The 21267-nt window shown below is 48.6% G+C and overlaps 8 protein-coding genes across 9 annotated transcripts; 4 read left to right on the forward strand and 4 right to left on the reverse strand.

Moving 5' to 3' along the window:
• Positions 1–12: 12 nt before the first annotated feature.
• TrAFT101_010047 (uncharacterized protein) lies at positions 13–1449 on the reverse strand (the record flags this gene model as incomplete). The annotated part of the gene is made up of 4 exons (XM_066128820.1): positions 1080–1449; positions 390–1025; positions 142–278; positions 13–88 (listed from the first exon to the last, which is right to left on the reverse strand). Exons 1-4 carry the CDS (start codon positions 1236–1238, stop codon positions 13–15), a joined length of 1008 nt encoding a protein of 335 aa, XP_065984945.1. The 5' UTR covers positions 1239–1449.
• Positions 1450–1639: 190 nt separating this feature from the next.
• On the reverse strand, positions 1640–3859 carry TrAFT101_010048 (uncharacterized protein). Of its 2 annotated transcripts, XM_066128821.1 has the most exons (2): positions 1877–3859; positions 1640–1814 (listed from the first exon to the last, which is right to left on the reverse strand). In XM_066128821.1, exon 1 carries the CDS (start codon positions 3272–3274, stop codon positions 1889–1891), a length of 1386 nt encoding a protein of 461 aa, XP_065984946.1. In that variant the 5' UTR covers positions 3275–3859; the 3' UTR covers positions 1640–1814; positions 1877–1888. The 2 variants fall into 2 exon arrangements, with proteins under 2 accessions (XP_065984946.1, XP_024761015.1); XM_024900122.2 differs by having other exon boundaries at positions 1640–3344.
• A 1365-nt stretch (positions 3860–5224) lies between these two features.
• TrAFT101_010049 (uncharacterized protein) lies at positions 5225–5701 on the forward strand (the record flags this gene model as incomplete). Its single annotated transcript, XM_066128822.1, has 1 exon — positions 5225–5701. The coding sequence occupies one exon, from the start codon at positions 5225–5227 to the stop codon at positions 5699–5701; it is 477 nt and encodes a 158-aa protein (XP_065984947.1).
• A 1-nt stretch (position 5702) lies between these two features.
• On the forward strand, positions 5703–7519 carry TrAFT101_010050 (uncharacterized protein; the record flags this gene model as incomplete). Its single annotated transcript, XM_024899987.2, has 4 exons — positions 5703–6033; positions 6121–6256; positions 6369–6904; positions 6969–7519. 4 exons carry the CDS (start codon positions 5703–5705, stop codon positions 7517–7519), a joined length of 1554 nt encoding a protein of 517 aa, XP_024761013.2.
• Positions 7520–7738: 219 nt separating this feature from the next.
• TrAFT101_010051 (uncharacterized protein) lies at positions 7739–10964 on the reverse strand. Its single transcript, XM_066128823.1, has 7 exons — positions 10718–10964; positions 10095–10663; positions 9718–10018; positions 8789–9639; positions 8359–8670; positions 8067–8236; positions 7739–7998 (listed from the first exon to the last, which is right to left on the reverse strand). Exons 2-7 carry the CDS (start codon positions 10648–10650, stop codon positions 7870–7872), a joined length of 2319 nt encoding a protein of 772 aa, XP_065984948.1. The 5' UTR covers positions 10651–10663; positions 10718–10964; the 3' UTR covers positions 7739–7869.
• A 1212-nt stretch (positions 10965–12176) lies between these two features.
• Positions 12177–13719, reverse strand: TrAFT101_010052 (uncharacterized protein). Its single transcript, XM_024908032.2, has 2 exons — positions 13035–13719; positions 12177–12962 (listed from the first exon to the last, which is right to left on the reverse strand). The coding sequence occupies exons 1-2, from the start codon at positions 13410–13412 to the stop codon at positions 12423–12425; spliced, it is 918 nt and encodes a 305-aa protein (XP_024761011.2). The 5' UTR covers positions 13413–13719; the 3' UTR covers positions 12177–12422.
• Positions 13720–14244: 525 nt separating this feature from the next.
• TrAFT101_010053 (uncharacterized protein) lies at positions 14245–15206 on the forward strand. Its single transcript, XM_024908031.2, has one exon. The coding sequence runs from the start codon at positions 14484–14486 to the stop codon at positions 15000–15002; it is 519 nt and encodes a 172-aa protein (XP_024761010.1). The 5' UTR covers positions 14245–14483; the 3' UTR covers positions 15003–15206.
• A 3797-nt stretch (positions 15207–19003) lies between these two features.
• On the forward strand, positions 19004–20803 carry TrAFT101_010054 (uncharacterized protein). The gene has a single exon (XM_024908030.2). The coding sequence runs from the start codon at positions 19160–19162 to the stop codon at positions 20642–20644; it is 1485 nt and encodes a 494-aa protein (XP_024761009.1). The 5' UTR covers positions 19004–19159; the 3' UTR covers positions 20645–20803.
• Positions 20804–21267: the final 464 nt, after the last annotated feature.

A 21267-nucleotide genomic window follows, 5' to 3' on the forward strand; every position in this document is an offset into this window, starting at 1 on the left:
TCAACCTCTAAATCACATCTTAGCCGCAACTGCGGTTCCATATCTAGTCATTTTCTGTCTCTTGTGCTTCAACATGGTGAATGAGTATCTACTATGTTAGCTTTTACATGTACCTGTTCTCCACGTCAAGGTAGTACTTACAGAGTGATTCCTGTTACCGCAATGACGACACCAAGCGCCGATCTATCGCTAATCCCACGGCCGGACAAGGTCCATCCCAGGCCCACGATGGTGCAGGTTTTAATATGGCCGACAACTGTGCTAGAAACGGGTCCGGTCTGTGCCACTATGTAAAATTGAGAAATGTTTATCAGTGAAGCAAATACCATTGACTGGAAATGTTTAGTTCAAACCCGTAAGCTGGAAGCAGAAATGAACGAGGGGCATACCGCAATGACGAGCATTTCTTTGTTTACAGAAGACGGCACATACGCTGGCCCGGGAAATTGGTCGAAAAGGGGAATGAAGAGGAGAAGGAAGAAACAAGCCATTGGTGCTTGAAGATAGAGTAGCTGCATGCTGTTCATGTTGAGCTTTCTATGGTAGGCGGCAATCCAGACTGTATACAGAGATGATGCAAAGATGCCGGTGAAGGCGCACACGATCCCCAGCGTGGAGGTGGTTTTGATGGCTTCATTGTCAGTTGGAATAGAATCGTAATATGTGACCATGCCTACTCCTACGCAGGCGGGTATCAGCGAGAGTACAGCGCCTATAGGAAGCAATTCGCGGTATAAAACGACATTCATGATTGCAACCGTGGGCGTAAGCAGGATCCGAGCAATCTGGTAGAATGTGACCGTTGAATAGGCCAAAGATAGATTTGGAAGAATAACGTTGAAGCACATTGCGGTGGCTAGGGGCATCAGATGCCGAATGGGAGCTCGACGAGGCACAAAGATGCCAATTGCTGGTCGAGACAGCAAGAAGAGCGTGAACCAAGTCATTAGGAAGTGGATGGCGGCGAATGTGAGCTGGCACTGCTTCCATCGCGGCTCCGAGAATATGGCCTTGTTAGCAAAGACCTATATTGCAGTTAGTAGGGATCTAAAGATGCATTCTTTTCTGGGGTGTCTTGCTATGCCGACTGTCGCTAATGTATTAACAGTCATCCAGGCGACGGCTTGGAGCGAACTGGATGTGTAACTGGATTCAGTTGGCCCATCTTGAGATGCCAAGAGTCCTGGGGAAGCATCTCTGGACCTCTCTTCCATTCTTGGCTGTTCAAGGTCATGCATTGCTGCAATCCAAGGTGTCGACTGTGTGATGTGTCTGGGATGTATAGACGACGCAAAGCTGCGCGGAATTCTGGTATGGAAGATTTACTGCAATTGTCGCTTTTTTTTTTCCTTGTTGGTTGGAGTTTTGGATGAAATCAGCTCAAAGTTGCTTCTCTGTGAGACGTAGCAAATTTTCTTGGCAGCACAAAATGGAAAGCACATGTACTTGCCACTTGACCGCTCTTGATAAGACCCAAAGAGTCAATTTTTATGATATGGACTTCTTTAGAGCTTCATTTCGGAATTAAAAGCGTCTTGATTCATACTTGATGATAAAAAGAAAAAGTCCAACGTGGATTTTAACATAGCGATCACATTAATACATGCTCATAGGACGGAGAGTAATGCACCGCTGGAACGTCCACTACAGAGAAAATGGTGTAGAACTTCATTAGGTACTGGGGCAACTACTAGGTACAGTGAATACAGTAGGTATCTTCGATTTCACAAAGCCAATGACCAAAGTCAAGTGTTTAATACTTGTTTATTGATTTGTCTAACGAGCGTACACAACGACGCAATGAGTGTATTAACCTATAGACCCCCTCGTCTTTAGTCAAAGCCAGCAGCAGCCAGCGGTATAATGCCAGACATACCGTCAGTTAACGTTAATACGCATACGCCAAAGCCCCCCGAATTGGCAAATTCTTCTTTGCATTTCCAGGAATAGCGTCGGTTACAAACGCGAGATTGACGCCCTGTCGGAAAAGCAAACAATGGGTAGAGCCCCCATGGTGGAACGTTCCAATCTCCTCTCCTTTCTCGACCGTCGCCGGCAGATTTTCGCCGCTGAACTTGTCCAATATGTCACAGGACGAGACATCAGCCATGCCGATGTAAATTGCCGCCATGAGACCTATTGGCTCCGGGGCCTCGATGAAGAAGATGGCTCGCGTGGCAATGTGGCTAATGTAGCCTTGGGCAAGATCGGGGGCAGCGCGATCAGGACCTTCGGGAGCGCTGAAACCAGTAATGGTAGGCTCTGAGAAGTATGTCCCATCGACAATCTCCGTATGGACAACCTTGCCAGAGACAGGCGAGTTCCATCGGTGGTAGGAGGTGGCGCTCAAAAAGGCCTGATAGACCGTGCCGCCAACAAACTCGTCCGCGTACTGATGTCCTCGAAGCATCTCGTTGACAGAGTAAGCTTGGCCTTTGAGCCAAAAGGAATCATACGCTTGGACGTTTGATTGAAGGGCGAAAGGCTTGGACTCGCACGAATTGGCCACCCACTGTGGTTCGCCTTGAAAAGCAACCGGGCGGAGTTGGTCCATGTTCCTGAACTCGCGGATAAAAAAGCTGTCCCAAGACTTGAATCCCCAGTGTACTGGATCTCCCGCCGGATCGCACTTGAAGGTTTGTTCAAAGGTCAGCTCCTCGCCGACGACGTTGGTGTCGTCTTGGATATGCATGAGAGCCTCCTGGCTCAGCCATCCGTCGTCGGCGGTAGTGATGACATATTTGGATTTCTCAGTCATCAGAACGTCTTGTTTCCAAGTGTTGAGGATGACCTTGAGCTTTGCATTGACCCTGGGATTGAGGAAGAAAGCATATCCACTACCTGTGGCCATAGGCCAGTCCAGGATAGCGTTGAAAGGGAAGCCAATCAAGCCGACATCATATTCTAGCTTCTTCCATGACGGGGCCTTGTGCTTCATGACAAATTCAAAGCAGTCTAGCATTTCTTGGTAGGATTTAATCTGCTTGTTCCCTACAGGGTCCTCATTGTAAGGTGGCTTGTCGGGAACTTCGTCAAACATGGCCTGGGCCAGCATTCGAAGCTCAGCAGTGCTCTCAATCAGATCTTGGAGATCCTGGACAGGCTCGCTCAGCCTCAGTGCGCCTTTGGGGGCAGATAATCTATGTTTATTGACCTCAGAAACGAGATCACGCAGATAATCGACTAAAAGCTTGGGATTCTTGGGCAGCCAGCCTCCTACCCGATGCGGCCTTTGGTGGCGGCGGACAGGGAGAGGCACCAAGGTGGTCGACATGGTTACTGATGAGTGACAATGGGTTTATCTGAAGTTGATGATTTGGGAAGATGTAGTTATATTTGCCTGGTCGCTGGATGATACTATGGGAGAAGTTTTTGATATCAGAGATTGATATCTACTCGGGATATTTATAGACGCAGTGGTCTGGCACGGCGGCCTACTTTGCCCAGGAAAGACACGAACCTCCCAGTCTGAGTGATGTAAGACTCGATTTCTCCTCCTTTCTCCTCTTTCACAAATGCAGCGAGTTGCATATATCATCAGACATTCAGTCGTCATACCCCCGCACCAAGTATCATCCTCACAGACAAAAGTCCAGCAAATCGCCCAATCCATCATGCATGTTGCAGCCGAAGAGGCTCGTCCTGTGCAAGCGATTGGCGTGTTTGCCAGAGGAGATATTGAGTAACGACGCCTCTTACGCATCTCATATATTCTTATCAATTTGACTGGTTGCCAGATATGCTGGATGATCAGCCATGTCACACATTTTGGGCGGGGGAGGGGTTGATTGTCGTCCACGATAACTGCTCTCTGTACTTTATGTATGCCGCGCCCAATATACATCCATACGAGTATTGCACTGCACACCTCGCAGCCAAAGGCGAGGAATGCAACACCACTAAGGCCAGGCTGCATGCGGCATGGCAATTATATGCCAATCAGCGGGTGATATTCTCCGGCGACAGCTTCCGAGCTGCATTGGTCATTGGCTTGGCATTGCTCATGGCGTTGACTACAAGGAGTTTCAGCTGCTAAGCTGCACATCTTTCATAATGTTTCACCCGATATAGGAGACGGCATACAGTTTGCAGCAGCAGTAGCTGCAGCGTGTCCAATGGCCGAGTCGGGCGCCCGCATTCCTTGTGCTGTGGTGCTACTGCACGGCTTTCATGTCTGTGGCGCGCCAGATTCGCAGAGGAGGTGTTTGAGGCGTTATCCGTGTCTCGCGGGCACTGTCTCATTCAAGCAAGATTGAATTTAGCTAGGCTGCTTGGCGCGACCAGGACCCTGCGAGGGATCGCTCTGACAGCTGCCGTGGGGCTGTGATTTCTGCTTCTCCTCCTCCTTCTTCCATGTAAGTGAGGATCAACAGAGGAAATATACTTTGCGTTTCAAACATAAGAAACATGTTGCCTTGTATGGAATAGCCCCACCCGAGATTAGGTACTACCCGTGGCAGAGCCTAGCCATGAACGAGGCTGTAACCTGACCAGGTCCTTTATACGAATTTTATTCCCTCTTCTCTCTTCTAATTGCTTGAATGCTCAGTCCCGCCACTTGGTCGCTTTGCAGCTTCGGCCCAGGGCCGGGATCCAGTGCCTAAGCTGCCAGCCGCGCCAATGCAAGTACACGCTTGACACGGATGGGCAAATGAGGTTACTTCTGGTGTGGTGCTGGCCAATTTGCACCTCCTGTCGATCCACGGCGTGCACACGCTTGTGTCGTTTCGGCAGCTTTGCCCATGGGAGGATCCGTAGCCTAGCACAGCACCGGCTTTGTGCTCCATAGTCGCGGCATCTGCCATGTCCAGCGCTGCGAGTAATCAATGCGCGCTCCTGGTTATTATGCTTTTCGTGCCTGTGAAAAAAGAAGGCTTGTGGATGACGTACTCAGGCACAGATTGGAGAGTGGCAAGGTACCTGGTAGAGTCTTCCGCCTTGTGGGCACCGCAGCCAGGGGGGCAATTATGCGTGGCGGGACCTGCGCTGTACTCGCGAACGCACAGCGCCAGATGCTGCAGTCGCGGTATCTCTCAGGTACTGACGTCGACGCAGCGGGCCGATTTGACCAAGAACAGGCACTAGGCGCTATGCCGGTTCCAGACAAGGCGCTGGTGAGACATTGCCGCTCCATCTCGCAATTAAAAAACAGGCAAAGCAATCACGGGCAGATCGTCTGCAAAGAGTGGATTCGGCGACCAGTGCTAGAGCAGAGGCGAGGCGGATGCGCTGCTCGTGCCTTGCCGGCGTCGTTGAAACGAGGACGGGACGGGACCCCAGATGGAACAAACCCTCACCTGCGGATGCGCCGTCATCACCGCTGCCACCGCCGCTTTTCTGCTTTGTCGCTGCAGCCGTCCAGAGGGGCAGACCCGATCCGACCCTCACACGAAGCGCCGAGACTGAGACTCAGACGGACGGAGGAGTCGGGGCTTTGTCCGGAAGCGCTATCCCGGGGGCTCTTGCGAACGCTGTGCGCGCTGTGACGAGCTGGGCGTCAGCCAATTTCGAGGCTCGTAGACGGACAGTAAACGCGGCTCACGGAACACAGCCTGGCAAAGGCGAGCGACGTTTGGGGCCTGCGCAATATAAACTGCCGCGTGCGCCTGCCCGTTTGGAGCCATTGATCGCTTCTGCTTGGATCGACATCGTCCGCCGTTTGTGCAACAATCCAGCCCGAGGAAACCACAACCCGTCGTGATATGAAACGGCTGATCCAGGGCCTACACCCGAGCCTCTGCCGCTGCTTCTCCCACAGCCCGCCATCGCCAATGTTGTCGCCAGCGTCCTCGCCGGCGGCATCGTATCCTGCGTCTGCGGCGTCTTCCTACTACTCGTCTTCTCCCTCGTCGTCGCACTCTTCAGACGCCGCGCCCTCATCGCCCGTGCAGCGGCACGCTTGCAGCCAGAACCCATCGCCCAGCCAGGCGACGCCGGCCATGAATTCCGCGAGAAGCCCCGAGGCACTCATGGCCACCACCGCGCTTCACAAGCCCGGCTGGAGACCCACGGTCAAGACCGCCTTGGCCAACGGTATGCATGCACCCTCCCAATCTGGCAAAAACCCGCCTCTCATTCGTTCACGTCCAAGACGGGAAGCTGATCCATGATGGTGACTAGGCGCCATGAATGGCCATCGTAGCTATTTTCAGGAACCTGACATCTGGCAGCAGGCGCCTGTTCTCACAGGTACTACTCAGTTCGAGCCTCGTGAAGGCGTCAGGAACATCATGATTACAGGTGGTGCGGGCTTCATGTGAGTTTTTTATGGCCCATCACTCGTCTGCCAGCCTCTACGTTGCCGCTCCCTCCAGTGCCACATCTGCCGCCCTGCATATGCATGACTAACTTTTGCCGTCATCCCAAAGTGCTTCCTGGGTGGTTCGCCATCTCACCTTGACATACCCCCACGCTTACAACATTGTATCGTTCGATAAGCTCGATTACTGTTCCGCTCTGAACAATACCAGAGCCCTCAATGACAAGCGCAACTTTACTTTTTACCATGGCGACTTGACAAATCCCTCCGAAGTCCTCGACTGCATGGAGCGCTATCACATCGACACTGTGATGCACTTCGCAGCGCAGTCGCATGTGGATTTGAGCTTCGGCAACTCATATAGCTTCACCCATGCCAACGTCTACGGCACTCACGTTCTTTTGGAGAGCGCCAAGAAAGCCTGCGTTAAACGATTTATCCACGTGTCGACAGACGAAGTTTATGGCGAAGTGGGCCACGGCGAAGATGAGCTGCAGGAATCCAGCATCCTTGCCCCAACCAACCCCTACGCTGCGAGCAAAGCAGCCGCCGAAATGATGGTCCACTCCTATCATAAGAGTTTCAAACTCCCTACCATTATTGTTCGCAGCAACAATGTCTATGGCCCGCATCAGTACCCCGAGAGTAAGTTTTATTTACATCAAGGAAATCAGGTTGACACAAGATCCAATCTAATTCAGTCTGCTAGAAATCATCCCCAAATTTATCTGCTTACTCAATCGCAAGCGCCCTGTCGTCCTACATGGCGACGGTAGTCCCACTCGGAGATATCTCTTTGCCGCCGATGCTGCAGATGCTTTTGACACGATACTTCACAAAGGCCAGGTTGGCCATGTGTACAACGTTGGTTCCACTGACGAAATCTCCAACCTCGAATTATGCGGCAAAATCCTTTCGGCCATGGACATTGCCCATGACACTCCAGAGCAGTTCCGAAAATGGGTCAAGTATACCCATGATCGACCGTTCAATGATTGTCGGTACGCTGTTGATGGCTCAAAGCTACGAAACTTGGGCTGGGACCAGAAGACAACGTTTGAGGAGGGACTGCAGATGACGGTGGAATGGTACCGACGGTTTGGCGAGCAATGGTGGGGAGACATTAGCCATGTTCTCACCCCATTCCCCATTGTTAGTGAGGGAGAGGTGGTGCCGGATGTCGAGCATTTTGTCAAAGATGACCCTCCAACACCTGTCGAAGCTTACACAGCGAACGGCGTATCTCAAAAAGCCAGCTGATTTGTTCGGCGATTCCTATCAAACAACATATTTATACAGCCCCGCGTATGGTTACTAATTTTGATCCAAGGATTGGACGCGTTGATTATATTGAAGGATGTGATTTAAGATGGAACGGAGTTTACGGATATCACGAGCATAAGAGAGGCGCCCACAGCACCCATAGCTCCTACAGCAGATATTATACCAAAGTTAGAGGAACTTAGATAAACAGACATAGACAGCTAACATTACCATTGTCGTTGTGCATATGGCACATGTATACGAGAGATGTAACCGGGCTGCTAAACCAGCTTTCCAGTGTCTCAAGTCTGCTACGTTACAAAAAGTAGAGGGGCGCAAAATCTCCCTCAACATCCACCACCGCCGCCGCATCCTCCGCCTCCTCCTCCTCCACCACATCCTCCTCCTCCACACCCACCACCACCTCCACAACCACCGGCTGTTCCGCATCCACCGGCTCCTCCGCCGCAGTTAGCCTGTAAGATTTCTCGATTAGCCATGATGAAATCGGAGACCAAAGTTGGAGAGACACATGATGACTTACGGTAGAGCATCCTCCCGGACCTCCGCAGGCACCGGCGGCAATATTTCCGTTGCCACAAGTTCCGCCGGCGCAGTTTGCCCAGGCACCCTGTCCTGAGGAGATGTAGCATGGATCCCAGCCGTAGTATAGGCCGGGGGTGAAGTAGATGGGATACATGAACGGGCCGTACACTAAATCTGTCTGTCAGTATAAGGTTCTTTTTTTTCCCCACAGACATTGGGTATGTGTATGTATGGATGTATGTATATATATATATATATATATATATATATATATGATGGGTTTCATTTACTGTAATAAGGATAGCCCCAGTGATTGTAATCATAGTACTGATCCCTGGCCGGCAAGGTCCTGCCCTTCTTCTCCGCGCGCTTGCACGCCTTCCGGTAGGCCTCGTCGAGCTTCTGCTGCTGCCGGGCCTGCGCGTGCGCGCCGAGCATGGAGGCGTCGAGCGTCCTGACCGAGTTGTGGGCCGAGATGTGGGCCGAGTTGTCGGGCGGGCAGAGGCTGGCGGAGCCGGAGGTGTGGAAGGAGTCGGCGAGTTTTTGGGAGGAGGATATGTTGAAGAGTTTGCCTATTTTTGAGGATTGGGATTCGCGGACGGCTTTTGATGTGAGATATTGTTAGCTTTTTTTTTTTTTTTTTTTTTTTTTTTTGTTTGGCAATTTCTGTGGGGGATGAAGTTGAGAGAATGGGGGGAGGGAGGTTTTTGTGAAGCTCACCTTCACAGTACCAGCATGTGCATTCGCTGTATACTTCATTGTAGAGGCTTTGGTAGGTCTTTGTAGTCCACTCGAATGCCTCGCTCAATGCATTTTCGTCAATCTTGTCGTCGTGATCGATAAACTTGCCCGTCTTCTTAGTCGTAAAGTCGTAGTAGTCTCTTGGCGTCAGCTGGTGCGTATGCCAGGCCAAGTCTACATCCAGCGTGGGGACGGCCATCTTGTCTGGATGTCTCTTCATGATGTCGACGAAGCGGTCGTATTTTGTGAGGAGGCGGCTCATGGTGGCCTTTGCGGCCGGGCTGTGAAGCCAATCGAGCTTGACCATTTTGTCGATGAAGACGCCCTGGCGCATGACGGCGCCGCAGAGGTCGAGCGCAAAGGGCGAAAAGTTCTCCCAGTAGCGGCTCATCATCTTGCGGGTGGCTATCTTGGCCTCGCGCGGTAAGGCGGCGCGTCTTGCGCGGCTGTAGTTGCCGTATATTCGGCGAATTGCCTGGCCGTCTCTGGTCGTCTTCTCGATGATGTCTCGCACGCTTAGCATGGATGGGTGTTTGGCATCTGGGTTGATGAGTTCCAGGATCTTGGAGCGCAATTCAAGCTGTATCATGCGGTTGGGGAATGTGCGGGAGTAGATTAAGGAGTATGGGGGCTCTGGCATGATCTCTGGTGTGCCGGAAGCCACTGAGAGGATCGTTCCGGGCATGGGAACGGTTTTGCTGAGCACTAGAGAAGAGTCCTGGATGAATTTTGAGAGAGAAAGGACCTCTTTGGTGATGGTTTTGTGGCAGCTGGGGCATTCGTGGGAGAAGTTGCCGTCGCCGTATCCATTTCCAATGGTGCCTTTTGCACTATATAAGTTGTTAGCAATGGCAAACTCGAATCACGCTGATAAATGATCTGCTTATAAAAAATTATAACAACATTACCTTTCTGACTCGGATTTTGTTCCACAAGTTGTCCATGGCACCTCCAAGCCACCTTTACACCATGGACATCGAAGAGACTTGGTCATGGGGTCATCCTGGTTAGCCCAGTTGAGTCCTGTCCGTGAGACCCAATTGGTTTGCGCCTCATCATTCGCGTTGTAAGAAAAGTCAGTAGAGATGGCATTGTTCACGGGCAGCCATGGCATGCCGGCGGTCCAATACTCGATCATGTTGGTGCGTATGGCGTCTTCTAGGAAGGCCCTGGGGTTTAACATGTGCGCGTGCATGACCATTACAACATCTAGTGCGACATGTTAGTGAAAGGTCATAGAAGTAAAATGACAATATTTTGATCTGAACGATTCATGAATACATACCCAATGGAGGAATCAAATCATCACTCCACGGCAATGGTGCGCCACTGGTTGGGAAATCTATATATCTGGAGCCGTGCGTCTTCATCATGTCGATCTCAGTCAGCATCTCCTTCGTTCTGCTAATCGCGTTCCACCACGCTTCATAACGGTCAACAGCACGCGCAAGGAAGATGGCCCATCGCTTCTCGCGCAGACGGCTGAGAGCCAGCTTGGCTTTTTCATCTTTGCTGAGCCTGTCCAAATCTACTCCCGATGGCAGCGCCCCGTCGACGATGATATCGGCGTCCTTGTCAGCGCGGTCGTCCCAGAGGCCCCACAGGCCATCGGTGTAGCCCACGTCTTCCTTGAGTGAGTGGATGGCGTGAAGGAGTTTCAAATGTGCGAGACAGGTGTCAACGCTGGGGATGCCGGTTGGCGGATCAGAAGAGATGGCGAGGTGTGCAAACGAGGCTGTGATATCGATGTTGCTGGGTGGATTAGTCTGTCCGTTGGGAGGTGCCGGCGCTGTGGGCGTGTAGCTCGGCGGCGCTTCGCCGTCAACTGGTTCTTTGGCCATGGTGGATGAGAGACTGTGTCTGGTTGATGAGTTGATGAGGTTGAAAGAAGAAATTGCCCCTGCTTACATTGGTCGAAGTTTGTTGGGTCGCTACTTATTTATTACATGTACTGAGAGCTGGATGGTAATAGCGAGCTAGCGCTTAAGCAAGATGCGGAGGTGGCTATGAGATTGCCTTTATATCACATGGCATCGTGCAGGGCCAGCGGTTAATTTGAACGCAGCGAAATTACCGCATAGGAACAGACACAAGGCTGACACGAAGGAACGTGCGTGCTGAATGCCAAGAGTTGTTCGTGATTCTAGTATTGCCCAGGCGAGATTGGCGGCGGGTGGCGGACGATGGCACGAAATGATCTCCGGCTGGCATTAGTATGTAAGCGGAAAGCGATCACCAGCAGCGTCGACGTCACCCGAGGCGCAAGCGGTCATGTTGGCGCTAAGCCGGTGGATTGGAAAGAATACGGCGGCGGATTGAGGACAATGAGTGAAGAAGTGGCCTAGAAGGGGCTTGTATTAGCCGCTGCTGTGTGTAATTAATTTACAGACAATTCCAATTACAATGTTGAGTTGTTTGTAGCTACCATAATTCACTGTGATGGCGGCCGATTACATGTACTAAGCACTTTTCTGTCGTCAATTGCTGAAAGCTGGGCAAGCTAGCTGTAATACGACAAGTACAGCGGGCGTATTCGGCCTCGCTTCTCGCTATCCTAGCTGAAAATACACACATATCTGTTCTCCGTTTTAAATAGTGCCGGGTACTTCTTCTTTTGGCGGGAAGCCTCAAGATAGGATGAATTGCATCATCTCGCTTGGCCGATCGCCAACACGTGCTTGGTTTGTTTGGTTCAAGCACAGCTTCTTTGAATCCTTCAACAGGATCGGTGGCGCAGCAAGGCATGCATGTTTTGTGCGTCTGGTGGCGTGTCAAAGATGGTCAAAGATCGCATTCGATGTTCTAGAACTGAATGAGGAACACTAGTCGACGCGACTTCTGTTTTGGGCGAATGCCGAGCTACCGCGACGCCAAGTAGACAAAAGAAGATTGGATGTGCTCACGTGGTTATCTGCTTGAACAAACGGAACTAGATTTCGCTGAGCCTATGAGCGTGCATTAATAACAATGTCGAATACTTTGAGCAATATTCGGTAGCTAGATGAACAGCAACTAGGTTTGATTAGTCAATTAGAATCAGTTCTGAGCAGCAAAACTCACCTAGCTATATAAAATATCTGAGTATTAATATGCATCAAAAAGATCGGTCAGATAGATTCAGAGAGCTAGTGAAATTTATCAGTAGAAGTGAAATCCAACAGCTGCGTGAGGAAGCAAAAGGTGTATTGGCTTTACAGCGCGCGCAAAGCAGCGAGATCACATTCATATATGAATGAAGCTCTGTAAAGCAATCTTTTGGTGAAAAATTATAGAAGGCACATTTCAAAAAAGAAAGATCAGCTGGCGACATAGCGTTCTTGCATGGACGCAGCCTACGGTAGTATAAATTCACCAATATCTATTAAGCCGACAGAGTACAAAGAGCCCGTGCCATTGATACGGGGAACTATGAAATGTAGAAACCGTATGCAGACGCGTTAATATCGGACCGTTTAATTAAAGAGAACAACAATACTGGAGCTTCATTCTAATGGTAAAATTCATAACTCTGCCTTGGGGAGCGAGAATCAATGCTAAAATATCCTGGTCAATTTCGAGCCTGATTGCTATAATCGTTAAGGGCTACCCGATTCACCTTCTCATTTCATCCTTTTCAAGAAGCAGGCCGGGGAAGTGGTGGAGCCTTGACACTGATGATCTGACGGACATTTGTTGTCAGACTCACCATGTCCTCGTTTGCTTTATTGGTCCAAGTATCTGTTTTCAAGTCCCTCTCCGCCTGCAGAGCAATCTCAAAGCGTCTGAACACGGTGGGGTTCGTCTTGTTCCTATCTCCTTGCCCGTCGTCTGGGATTTTGAATAACTCAGCCACAGTCACCTCGTACGTAGTGAACCCGAAATCCGTGTGATTGTTTGCCTTGGCGTCGAGACCAAGTGTGGTGTTCATGTCTAGGTGGTTTATGGTAAATTGCTTGTTTATGATTGTCTCCTTGGAGTAGTCCTGCACGGATACATTGTCCATTGAGTAGGAAAAGCTCTTAGACATGTCTTGACCTTGACTATAGGTTGCTGTGGGCTCGTCACCAAAGAAGCCAGCGTTAAAGCCCATGTTGGATCCTACTGAACTGCTAAATGTCTGCCCAATATTAGAGGTTGGGGGGCTAGATTGAAGAATAGAGGCAGTCTGTAGAGTCTGTTTAGAGACAGTTAGCGGCTCTTGTGTCTTCGCAAGTGTCATGCAGTAGCTAGATATGGACAGGCTTACCCCTGGGGCCGTCTCATTGTTAAACCAGTTCCCAAGATCAGATTCTGGAATTGGGTTGCCTTGCTGCAACGAAGCGGAAGCATCTTTATCGAGGGCGCGGACGAAGAAACGGTACCGGTCCCAGCCTCGCCAGGTGGTCGAAACTTCAGGGATAAACCTCAAGGTATGAGTCAAAAGCACGTAGTCCACCAAGTTGTTGCTACCATCGTCGTCTTGGGTACAGAAGGAGCGAGCTTGCGTGTCGCAATGGAATTCTATACCGAAAAAAGCTAGTGGCTGACTGCTTGTGTCAAATATCATGCCGCCATATTTCTGCCTTGGGGATAGGCTGTGGGCAATGTAGTCAGCTTCATCATAAACATTCACTGGCGGATCCATGGTAAAATGAAGATTGTGGATTGTGTTGCTGCAGATGTTGGTGTAGCTGTGGTAGAAGAGCTCTAGGTTGAATCAGGAACCTTTCCTTCCCCTACTGTATTGTAAGTAGCCATCTGTCCAGAACATGGGGTCTTAAAGTACCTCTGCTCAAGGTTGGTGGCGTCTCTCAGCTGATGTTTTATTAACCAGCAGCAGCATTAGTGAAGTTGATGCAACGATGAGTCAGGTGGCCTTGATATAATGTCGCCGATGGCTACAAAACGATAGCCTTGGCCAGCACGAGCTGTCAGATATCATTTTATATAGCAGGATTGGCTATATATTATTTATTGCCTTTGGAGGGAATGTAGTGAACTTGTAAAAACAGATGATTCATTAGTTAAGAGTGGTACACAGTGTAATGGAAGCTAACGCTAGCTTTTAGTTAGTTCAGCCAATATAGGCCGATCTAAAAAATTATTTTATTATTACCAAGTGGACGCTGAACCTGAACTGCGCTGTATCATGTGAAAACCGCTCTGTAGAGTTTTGGAAGGATCGTGGTGATGGTTAGTTGAAGGATCAAGAATGCAAAATGTTGCCGATTTAGCCAGTGAAACCACCTTAATAAGAAGGCGATTGGTTGAGGGGATGTGATTTGGCGTCACGGTGGCGCTGCGGCTGAGATATATCGTTTGCGGCTGATCCTAATGATGCCGATGGTGATCATTCGGACAGTTATGGTTCAATAATTGTTGGCTGGCTAGCTGGACGGATGTAGCATTTCTTCATGAAGAATAACTAGTTTCAAGTGTTCCGTACTCCTTACTGCGAACCATCGGCTGTTGCCGTGCCCGTGCTTAATGATACAAGCGATACAACATGCGTCCTACCCCACAGAACCAGAGATGAACCGCCCATCTCCAGCCATAACTCGTGGGTGCAAGTTCCATCAGAGTGCAAATATCCCTCACCACATCAAAAGAGCCAGCAACTTTATTGTTATTTTCATTTTTGCATGCTCGGCATTCAATAATCCAACGTTCTTCTCACATTTTCCCTTTCCATTGCCACTCTCGTTTCATATCCAGCATGGCTGACTTCGACTACAACAGCATCCATGATGAGTTCCTCCGGCTGGTAGACGATTATACAAACGGTGGTGCAGATGCAATTGTTGGTTCTCGTCCCGCGATTCTGCAAGCCATCTTCAACGTGGTCCATGATCTCAACACCAGTCATGAACTGTCTGGGGAGACTGTCGTAGCGAGAATCTGCGACGCAATTGCCACCGAGAGGGGCAATGGATTGCCAGACGATGAAGCATTAGATTTGGCCAAGGCAGCGGTTCGAGTGGTACAGAGTCACGAAGGCTTCAATTTGGATATTGATATGGAAGGAGAAGGGGATGGAGGAGAAGGTCATGTCTTGGCCAACGAGGCATTTGACGCCGTGGACGAGGAGGATGATGACGGTGGCGATGGAGGCGAGGATGGCGGTCACGGTGACGGACCTCATGGCGGAGCCGGTGGACCTGATGACCCTGAAGGCCCTGACGGCCCTGACGATGGTGGTGGTCATGTACCTGGAGGTCCAGAAGACGGAGGTTGAGCTACTCAGATGGAGAGATTGACGGCATGTATCGCGACTCGACATTCTTTAATATGGCTTTTGATCAGGTTACTTCTTCATGTTCATGCTCCTCCCATGGTGCCAATATGGTATAAATCCCTACAAGTGGGTATAATACGATCCTATTCTGCTTTTTGTTCCTTAAAAACATGGATTCGAGACATGGCATCAATATGGAACCACTACGCTAATAGTGTATGCTTTTGGCTTTCTAACTTTGTCAAGAAGCCTGCGAGGATTCATCGCCATGGTATTCATTACCGCTGTTTGTGTCGGATTTACCGCCTGATTCAACCTCCGATAGGGTGGCTCTCACATCTTCAGACAGTATATTTTCAAATGAACCTATGCGCCTCAATTGCATTGACATAGGAGTTTACAATACAAGTAGAATCTCAAATAGTAAAGCTTTACATCGTGGTAGCAACGGATCGTTGGAAGGGGGTTTCCAAAGAGATTAGCTATCAAGAGAAATGAGGACCATGTTCGTAGTATTTGAAGTTCGTTTCCAAATAGAAATTTAAGAATTGCTGTGCTGGAAATTAGAGCGTACATTGTCTTGAAAACTGCTAGGTGGCTAGTCCCCTTTAAATATTCAACATGGTTCGGTTGAGCACGGTACAAAGAATCATACTCCTATAAAAATTACCGTCTTCGACAACATCATATCATACGTGTTATTAAAGAGAGCTCGAGCAACGTAATTCTCTTGGCAATCTAGTTGCCGATTCATACGTCAGAAAGGTTTTCCGGATATACCTCTTATTTCAGCAGCATCAACGAACATTTAAGTTAGCTCTTAGTCAATTAGGTATCATTTTCTGGCGCCTTCGAAGCCCACCTAGTCTCCTTATGCTAACTCGAGTTCCACCCTATTCCTTAGTGGCCCAGATAGTATTCGTTTAACGGAGAGGAAAGGGCGAGAGGCCTGCATGTGTACGATCTCGATCATTCTAGAGGTTAGTCCATGTATGCATTCTTACCTCATGCTCGAAGACTAAACCGAACTGGGTGTCACGTCAACCAAGCCTTTGAACGACTAACAGAAAGAGTCGTCACAATCATGCCAGTCAAGGCACAAGAGATCAACAAACAAGAAACGTCAAGTTTCATTCACTCTAACTAAAGTTCTAAAACCAAGGTTTGGATGATGTGGATTGACAAGGGGCAAGGCGCAATATAACACTTATTTCATCTTTTCAATTGATTAGTCGGCCACAGCCCATATTATGATCGAGCTAGCCACCGAGAGTATGTATGAAACATTCTGTGCCCTCAACCATATGGTAGCAGAGACCTTTAAATTTTTGATGTTGCCTCAAACACAGGAATCCTTTAGGATCGAGTTGAAATAGTAACAATTTGCAAGGCATGAAAGTTGGACGCAGGCAGAAGTTGCGGTGTAAAGTAATAGAATAAGAGGGGAGAAGTGGAGGGAACATACTGAGGAGTGAAAAAGCAGGAGAGAAGTCAAAAATACGAGAACCAAGTGAGCGGAGGTTCTTCTATCTATGCATACCCATCTAAAGATGAAGAAGAGCGGTAAGGGCACTTTATCTAGATAAGGATACAGCCAAACTTAGAGGGGAAAGCAGCGTGTTCTCGATTACATGCAATTTACTAATGCTTCGATGTCTCATACAGTACATAGCGGAGTTATAAGGTCCGCGTATCCTTGACAAATTTGTAGTATTCGTCCAAGCCGAGGCACAACGATGCTCAACGTGTCATTGGAAGTCTCACCATTCTTTCAGAATTTATATGAATAGACATATCATATATTTTCTGTCTCCTGCTGTCTGCATTCCCCCGGTTGGACTTGTTCTACTTCCAATTGGTACTCCACTTTGTTGTACGCGTGTCTTTCCAACTGATGAGATACAGCCGGCTCGAAAATCCCACTAATGGCCTCATACCTAATCATATCTCGCTTAGCCTGAATTCTGCGCAGAGTCAAACGACAAATGTTGCCTGAAGTCGGCTGCGCCTCAGTATCCCACATGCGGCAAAGCCATCTTTAGTGGGTACTTTTGTGTTTCAGATGACCCTCTGTGGTAAGAATACAACATCTCTTTTTGGCATACGTATAATAATGTGACTTGATAGATGCTGCATCCTGTCGCGCACGATTAGTGTTATGATTCGCCGGATATAAATTTTCTCCCAATACGAATTTTTACTTGAACAGACATCTTCTTACACCGCCGGCACTGCTTAGATATTGTTCTGCGGGACGATTCTTAGCAAGAGGGCAAGGAAGTCGTTGGCTATTGAATTTTCAATTATACTCGTAATCCATTCCATCTCCCTCATTGAGGTATGCGGTGAATAGGAAATTATATATAGCTCGTTGTATTCAATACTTGCTGGTGTGGAAGCGGAGAAGGAGACATAAACTGGGTTGATCTGTTGAACTGGGATCAAAGACGCAAGAATCGAGTTTTCACATGCTCAGCGTATATAAGTATATATTTACATGCCCACAATGATAAACGCATCTTTGATAAACGTAGTCTAGATATGAATGTGTTTACTCAACAAGATTCTATAGGGCATTAGGGCATGAGAGCGGCGATTACTGTGAGACTCGTCTGTAACTCTGGGGGATATTATGAAATTTTGGCAGTTGACTCAGACATCACAATCCAAAATACACTCGAGATTCATTTCCAACTAATATCCAAGGGCCTGTTTTAATTAGCGTAGATCAATGGTTATCTCACTACTAGTCAAACTTCATATCTTGTTTGAGTACCTATAAGAGCCATGATTGGGCACCTTATAACATTTACATGTACGCTTAATTTTGAGGATTGATTGTAAAGTAGATGATAGTAATAGCGTAAACTAACGTAACTAGTAAGACATGATCATATATATGTTGAGCAATGGTCGCGAATCAGGCAATAATAACGACAAGAGCTAACGTAATTGGCAAATGCCGAGAAATGATCATATACATGTATACATGTACTGTATCAATACGAGAAGTGAACAGGGGGCTTGAGGCTGACGCGAAAGCTTGGACGATAGCATCAATATAGCCACCATAGAATAATATATTTGGCGTTGGCAAATCAAGCCCAAAATTCTGATGTCGTAAAGTGACTGTTTAGAGCAGGCGTATATTCTAGTGGAGATGCTTGGTGCTGATGATTATACCTCATCGTCCTGGAGTAGAATAGAGCACGGTCTTAATTCCTAGTGAATAGCATGGTAGCAGAGGCTGAGTTAGAAAAAATTAGTGAGTGGATCTTATGCCATGCGGGCTAATGGAATATAGCCATAGCTCCTGGTATACGCGAATATCAAAGAATTTCGAGAATATGTGGAGTATCAGTTCATAGGTAGACAGGGGCATCTATTGCTGCATCTAGCTATGCTGAATATTTAGGCCAGGAGCACATTTTTTTTTCACTCCAAAGCCTCATTACCTAGCTGAGCTTATCTCATATTAGCACCAGAAACTCTCTGCGGCTTAGACAGATACAGCAACGCGCATGGTTGGGCGCAAAATCTCGTGTTTATAAATGTGGGTGCGTGGCGCAGTGCGCAGCCATCTAGGATGTAAGCCGACAGACAGGCTGCGGACGAGCTGAGTTTGCTAGACCAGCACGCCCATTCTGGCAGCTCGTGAAATCAAAAGTGCGTAGAAGAAAAATCATAAATAAGAATAAGTTAAGGTATTAACGTTATTGAATAAACAGAAGCTGACGGCAGACGCAATAGGCCCCGGGTTGCTGCAGCCACAGGAGCGGGAATATACAAGGTTACGGAAATATACGCAGGAATTGGGAGACAGTTTGAGTTTACAAAAGACCACACTAGTAAGGAGACGGGCCAACCGGCAACACCCTTTCTGTGGCGCGCGTAAGCCATGACGAAGTAGCATTGCAAATGGTACGTGTATTCACGAAAAGATCCTTCGCTCGTACTGCGTAGTCCGAAGTCCCGTTTCATGTTCGTTCTTCTCTTGGCACTCCAGACTGGAAATGCCCGTTCTATATAGATCAGGGGGTTGTTTCTTTAGATCTAGCATCTTATCTGTGGAGTACACGTACTCTTGATACGATCTATTTGTGTTGTTTTTAGATGGCTCTGTCATCGTCTGTATTTTTTCCTATTCTTCATATGCCATGATGTCTGGCAACCTGAGTGTCGCCCATTTTGGCGGCTATTTCCATCGCCGGCCGAGAGTGGTGGGAGCCTTGTTTATTGCTACTGCATTTGCACTTTATTACTTTTTCATCATAAACGGCGCCGGCGATGCTATTTTGGAAGCAATTTACGACCCAGACACGACTAATGTATCCCTCAATTCTATTCTGAGAACATCGAACAAGTATCGCAGGCACCCCATCGAGCCTCCCTTCAAAGACAAGTTTTGGGAGGTTGGTCAACGATCGAGGAATTTGAGTCAATGGATTACCATCCTTGATAGTCGATGGGGATCTGAGCTTCCAGAGGAAGATAGACACATGCTCGTCAACGCCATTGACGAGACTGCCATCTCTCTCTTTCCCTTTCTCCAGCCGCCGGACACTAAGCAAGACAGCACAGCGCCCCTTGGCGACTTACGGAGCTCCTTCACCAAAGGGTCAAAGGGAATTGTAATCTCTGCTGGGGGGAGTGATTCATCAGCAAGATTTGCGGGACACTTGATTGCTTCTCTCAGAGATGTTCTCGGTTGTACTCTGCCTATCCAAGTCGCCTATGCCGGGGAGAACGACCTGCCAAAACACCGTCGCGACGCCCTCTCATCGCTCGATAAAACACACAGCACAGAGTTCCTGGATGTATGGACTGTTTTTGATGATTCCACTCTGCAGTTGCGAAGAGGGGGTTGGGCCATCAAGTCATTTGCAGCTCTAGCATCCAGATTCGAAGAAGTCATCGTACTCGACGCGGATGCCGTATTTTTACAGTCGCCCGATGCCCTGTTTGAACAGCATGCCTACATCAACAATGGAGCCTACTTATTTCACGACCGGCTGCTGTGGCAACATGGGTTCCAAGACAGACACAAGTGGTGGAAAGACCAAATCAAGGAGCCGTCGCCGGCGATGAACAAATCCCTAGTCTGGACCGAAGATTACGCAGAGGAATGCGACTCAGGAGTCGTCGTTCTCGACAAGTCCCGGCCCGAGGTTTTGGTTGGTCTGCTTCACATAGCCTGGCAAAACACCTATGCTGTTCGAGATGAAGTGTCATACAAGATCACTTATGGAGACAAGGAGACTTGGTGGCTTGGACTGGAACTTGCCGGATCCAAGTATGAATTTGAGAAGCACTACGGATCGATTCTTGGATGGGGAAAAGAGGACAACAAAGAGAACAATACCGTGTGCAGCTTCGTTATTGCGCATGTGGACGAGAAGGACAAGCTGCTCTGGTATAACGGCAGCCTACTCAAGAACAAGCTGGCAGATCCGCATGGCTATGAAGTTCCGATATACTGGATGATGGATGGCAAATGGAAAAAAGGCGGGAAAAAGGACATGAGCTGCATGGTGGATGAAAGAGTTAGGTGGCTGAGTGGTGAGGAGGTGTCGGTATTACAACGCAGCATTGAAGCGGCTATTCAAGTCGATGAGCTTTTAGGGCTGGGTGGGCCGAATTAAGGGCATAGTATTAGATTGGGAAAGGGTATTGTTATCATCATCAACGGCGGGATTAGGGAAAATATGTATGGATATGTACGGATTTGGCATAATTGGCTCTGATATAGCTAGCATTGTGTATTCTTGTTGGGTCTTTTCATATAAAATACCACCGACGCGTTTCTTGTTCATCTGCAGCCGGTGCTGAAATCTACCGCATTGAGATCTTGTACTGTATTTCCTTCCTATGCAAACTGAACTGCGAATCTTCTTTTACAGGCGCTGCATTAACTCTATTTGGTGGTTATTCTACTGATTCAAGTACCTATGTGGGGGAGGGCATTCCATCAGGAGTCAAACCCACCTCGACGAGGTAATGTTGACTGCACGATGATCGCAGCGGACGGAGAGCTCCGGCTTAGTCATTGCCAAGCTCTCGCTAGCCATTCATCTGATCGGACGCAATCCCTGCTCTTCGCCTTTTTGATAGCTGGAGGGAGTCATGAAAAGGAAGCATCTTGGCGCGGCTGCTGGAGCGGGCTTGCGATAAGAGCTCCAATAAAGCCGGAGTCCTTTCCTCTATCTCCTGTTTAGTGCTGTCTTGCGCTGTGGGCGTCTGCATTGGGTGTTGCTAGGAGTTTAAG

The sequence above is a fragment of the Trichoderma asperellum genome, chromosome 6, assembly GCF_020647865.1.
Source record: "Trichoderma asperellum chromosome 6, complete sequence".
NCBI classification, from domain to species: Eukaryota; Fungi; Ascomycota; class Sordariomycetes; order Hypocreales; family Hypocreaceae; genus Trichoderma; species Trichoderma asperellum.

Bases quoted from the DNA above. Each gene is read 5' to 3' on its own strand.
- TrAFT101_010048 (XM_066128821.1), bottom strand. From the start codon at position 3,274: ATGTCGACCACCTTGGTGCCTCTCCCTGTCCGCCGCCACCAAAGGCCG.
- TrAFT101_010051 (XM_066128823.1), bottom strand. From the start codon at position 10,650: ATGGCCAAAGAACCAGTTGACGGCGAAGCGCCGCCGAGCTACACGCCC. The intron at 9,640-9,717 runs GTAATGTTGTTA...CAACTTATATAG, and splicing joins ACAAAATCCGAGTCAGAAAG to TGCAAAAGGCACCATTGGAA. The intron at 8,237-8,358 runs GTAAATGAAACC...AGACAGATTTAG, and splicing joins CTGGGGCTATCCTTATTACA to TGTACGGCCCGTTCATGTAT.
- TrAFT101_010052 (XM_024908032.2), bottom strand. From the start codon at position 13,412: ATGGATCCGCCAGTGAATGTTTATGATGAAGCTGACTACATTGCCCAC. The intron at 12,963-13,034 runs GTAAGCCTGTCC...GTCTCTAAACAG, and splicing joins ACAATGAGACGGCCCCAGGG to ACTCTACAGACTGCCTCTAT.
- TrAFT101_010053 (XM_024908031.2), top strand. From the start codon at position 14,484: ATGGCTGACTTCGACTACAACAGCATCCATGATGAGTTCCTCCGGCTG.
- TrAFT101_010054 (XM_024908030.2), top strand. From the start codon at position 19,160: ATGATGTCTGGCAACCTGAGTGTCGCCCATTTTGGCGGCTATTTCCAT.